We start from the raw sequence: 4,530 nt of genomic DNA on the forward strand, positions 1-4,530 counted from the left end.
CCTGTACCTCAGATTGTAGAACCTTTGTCAGTGTCAGCCATGTGGATGAGTCATGGCCATTGCTTGGCCAATGTGCTCTCTGTGAAAGCCTGAGAGATAAGCAGGCACTTTAGACCACTGAGCTATCTCACTGATCCCTATCAATTCACATGTTGATGGACTATGAACCACTATTCTTTCATAATTTTTGCCCATTTCAGTATCCATAACTTGGCCTGTCAGTCCTTTAACCATCTCATTTCTCCTACAACAATCTTGTCCTCCGTATTTCCACTGTTACTCACTTCTACAGACCTTGTTATTATGAATGTTAATGTTTCCATAATCTTAATTACCACACTCAGATTTCTCCTTCCTATATTTCAGCCTTTTCCCTCTGACATCTCAACAAGGATAATCCTTTGACCCTACCAGAACCTCCAAGTCATTAATTTAACTACATTGTCATTCCCCACATTGTCTCATTGCCTACCACAACTATTAATAATAACTAGTCCTGGAAAATGCCCTCTACTTCCTTGCTCTGTCACTTAATTGTACTCCTATGATTAAACGATAGCCATCTCTCAGCTTATTCTATGCCTGTGCTTTGCAGAGCTACAGAAACCATACCAGCTATGCTAGTCTATTGATTGATTCATTCATTCATTTCTGACAAAGAAACCTGGACCTCTGCACATGGTAGGCAAATGTACCACTTACCTGTATCTTCAGCTCTAACGAAAATTCCTGATTACTAATCTCAAATAGGCCAAAATGCTACTTAGATGATAAATTTTACTAGAACATTCACTTCCTTACTCTTCTATATAACCATTTAATAAGCTCCCCCTCTTTAAATCTTCAATACCACCTCCTGTGTCCTTATTCTCATATTACCTTGAGCTGTGTCACTAAAGTCATTTGAAAAGAATTTCTATAAACTCCCACCACAACATCTATAATCTATCTGCATTTGTGCCTAACTTTTCTACTTTGCCCCTATTACTGTAAATGTACAACTCATTTTCTGAGCAAAGGCAAACCTCTCAGATCCTCTTACCTACTTAAGTGCTGTTTTATCAATTCCCTCCTCTTTATCATCAATTTCTCTTTCTACTGAATTTTTAACATCAGCCTAGGGATGTATGCCCACTATATTAGTCATTTATTAGTCATTTCTGTCATCTCATAAAGTCTAAAAATGTAGTTTTTAGAGATTTCTGCCCATGTCTCCTTGGCAGAGTTGTTCGGGGGCTTGGGAAATCCTGTGATGGTACAAGACACAGTGGTAGGACTGCAGGGGAGAGAACTGTTCACTTCACGGCAGACACAATGTAAACAGATAAACTGGAAGATGCTGGAGTACTAATGTCCCTTTCAAAGATAGTATCTCTGCTGACCTAAGATCTCCTAGTGGGCCCTACTTCCAGCAGGTTCCACCACATCTCACAATCACCACTAAATATGGCAACATTCAAGATCCAAATTACAGTGACTACTTTTCTAAAACCTCGTCAGCCACACTTTTTCCTTCACTTACCATTCATTTCTCTCCTACCATTACAGTCAAATTATTTGAACTGTTGGTGCTATTATTCCCTCCATCCTCCATTCCTGTACCAAAGAATGACACTATGTGACTTATGTATCAACAGGTTCTCTTTGGCTACTTTGAGAATAGACTAAAAGAGGGCAAGAATGGAAGTAGAGAGACAAATTAGGAGAATATAGCAGTAACTGACATGAGAAATGATGGGTCAGTACAGAATAGTGGTGGTAGGAAAAAGTAGTCTGAGTTTAGATAAATTTTGAAGATGGGATAAAAACCTCCCCATCCTAAAAGAAGATCTTTAGCTTGAGCAACAGAAGGAAAATATAAAAGTTAGTGGTTGATTATCCTGTTTCTATCCTTGTGCCATTTCTTTGATGTTCATTAGCTGCTGTGATCCCAATAAAAGAAGAGTCAAATCATGTCACTTCTCTGCTTCCACACTTCCAATGGCTCATTTAACTCAATTCGAAATACATTTGCATTTGAGATGTGCACAACCAAATGAAGATATTGAGTATGCAGATATAAAAGTCAAGCACAATAGGTACTTATTGGTATACAGCTAGCAACTTAAGCCAGGAGTCAAAATGAGATCACTAGACTAGTGCAAGCAGACAGAGGAAGAGTACCAAGATTAAAAACCCCATGTTAACATAAGCCAATGATTAACATGTCCCTAGTAAATTTAGTTGAATGCATTAATACTGTTTAGGCACTGAAGAGAATAAAGAGAATGGGTTGTATTTGTATATAGTGAATAGTATATCAGGAAGAATGAACAGAAAGCACAATACGACACATTAAAAATGTATTCAATTCAGCCAGGTGTAGTAGTGCATTCCTGTAATCATAGCACTTTGGGAGGCTGAGGCAGGAGAATCACAAGTTCAAGCCCAGTCTGGGAAATTAATGATTTAGCAATATCCTGTCTCAGAAAATAAAAAAAAATAAGCAGCGTTAAGGATATAACTCTGTGTGAAGGACCTGGGTTCAATTTCCAGTACTTCCCACTCCCAATTCAATTCACTATAAGGAAATCAATATGAACAGATTGAATGTTCCACAGGGTGAGAGACATTAGATGATATCAAGAGATCAGGTATGCAGTGACCAGATTATGTAGGGCCTTGCAAGCCATTCTTTTATCCTGAATCAGACAGGAATCCAAATGGAGAGTTTTGAGAAGTGTTTTGATTGACAGAAACAAATTTCAGCAAAAGAAAGATGTCTATTCTGAAAAGCCAAAGGTATTTCAGGAAAGAGAAAAACACCTACTCACCTGGTACACGGCTTTAAGAAGTCCAACAGCCATTTCTTTTCTCTTCTGGACCCTTCCCTTCAGACGTGGAAGTAACCTGAGTTGGGTAAGAGGATATGAGAAATTATGCTTTCCTTGCATGAACTGTCAGGCCAGACTTTTTAGGTTTTTCTTTCCTCCTGCTGCAATCCTTCCTTCAACAGAGAGAGAACGGAGCCCTACAAAGTATCATGCAGTTTAATCCATGCCTAACATTTCCCAATTTGTTTTTTAAAAGTACGTTTTCATGTTGTATAAATACTCTGAGAAATGCGATCATTTACATAAAGGTACACAACTAACAGATAATAGCCTTAAGATCAAACAAAGGTCTGACTGATTCTAGTCTTTCTTTACAATAGATCAGTGATTCCCGACCTTAGTGACACACTGGCATCATTTGGCTAATTTGAAAAGATCCTGGGTGTCACAATCTGACTCAGTCCCATCACATGCCCAGTTTGAGATACTACAGTGGTAGCCATCCTCTTAACATACACTATATTTAAAAACTCATGGAAATAAAGAATCTCAAACATATCCCCCCCCCATCTGAAACAGTATCACACCAATGATCTCCACAGTATGGTTGCAAAGAGGTCCCAGGTGCCAGCACAACGGGGGACAGGGAATACCGGCCCACTCACGCTCACCCTCTATGCGACCAAACCACTGGTGACAGCCTCATACTGCAAGGTACAAACCCCTATCTCGGCCGGAGAACCACAGAGGGATTGGGTATGGGTGGCCAGAAGCTCCTCAACCCAGCGCTCACCACCAAATCCGAACCGTGGGAAGAACCCGCTCCCTCCCCAGAGGCTCAGCGAATCTTCACCACTCAGGCCTCAGCCGCTGCCCTGAGTTAGGTGAAAACCAGCTTTAAGGGGCCCCGGAAAGATGAGCTCTGACTGCCTCCACCCCCGGCGGACACAAAGGGGCTGGTCTCCCTGCTCACGCAGGGGTCGCTGGGAAATGTAGTCCTGGCAGAAAAGGCTGCGTCCCTACAGCGTCCCAAAGCGCAGGCGCAGCTCCTCTCCTTGCCCTATCCTATAGAAGCCTTTTCTCATCAGGTACTCTCATTCTGGCTTCCCGTTGGATTTCCAAAGCAAGGCTCTGAAGTTCTGATTCCTTTCGACTCTAACTGGGAGGGCCATGGAATGGGGCGGGATGTTACACTAAATGGTCTGGAATTGAAATGTACAGCCGCAAGTGCTCAGCCACCTCCCTCTACATCCTGCGCGGAGAACTTAGAGCCACAGGTTTAGCTGCGCGGTAGAAAGTTGTGTCTGGATCAAAGTGGTGAGTTCCTAGAATTAGGGAATTCGTGGAAAAAAAAATGGGGCGCAAGGAGGAAGAGTGCGCATGCGCATTGTGCCTCTTTCAGATTCCACTTCCCCGCCTCAGGTGATTTTCCCTGGAGGGTGGCTACCTTAAAAGCCCGAGGGGCAAATAGAGAACCAAGAGTCATCCTTGGCGCCTGGTTTCACCATTTGAATTTGATGATGTTGGATATGAAAGCCTCTTCTCAAAGGTGGAACTCACAGGTTCCGTCAAGAGTCCCTTTCTCCATGCATTCATATAACAGAGTCACATCTACAAAGAAGTCCCTCTTCATCAGACACTCTTTTCTGGGATTACGCAAGTCCTTAATTACTTCCTTAGAACACATAGCTTTATACTTATTTATTGCTGTGTCACA

At 41.9% G+C, this 4,530-nt stretch overlaps 1 protein-coding gene across 1 annotated transcript in view; it reads right to left on the reverse strand.

Moving 5' to 3' along the window:
• The window catches only part of LOC111818209 (zinc finger protein 850-like), a 144,824-nt gene that overhangs the window by 29,731 nt on the left and 110,563 nt on the right, over positions 1-4,530 (reverse strand). Inside the window, exons 11-12 of the mRNA XM_023721455.1 lie at positions 3,667-3,708; positions 2,814-2,889 (exon numbers count right to left, since the gene is read on the reverse strand). Coding sequence (XP_023577223.1) covers positions 2,814-2,889; positions 3,667-3,708 — 118 coding nt within the window. The remainder of the gene's footprint in view (positions 1-2,813; positions 2,890-3,666; positions 3,709-4,530) is intronic.

The sequence above is a fragment of the Octodon degus genome, unplaced genomic scaffold (assembly GCF_000260255.1).
Source record: "Octodon degus isolate 3935 unplaced genomic scaffold, OctDeg1.0 scaffold00083, whole genome shotgun sequence".
In the NCBI taxonomy this organism is placed as follows: Eukaryota; Metazoa; Chordata; class Mammalia; order Rodentia; family Octodontidae; genus Octodon; species Octodon degus.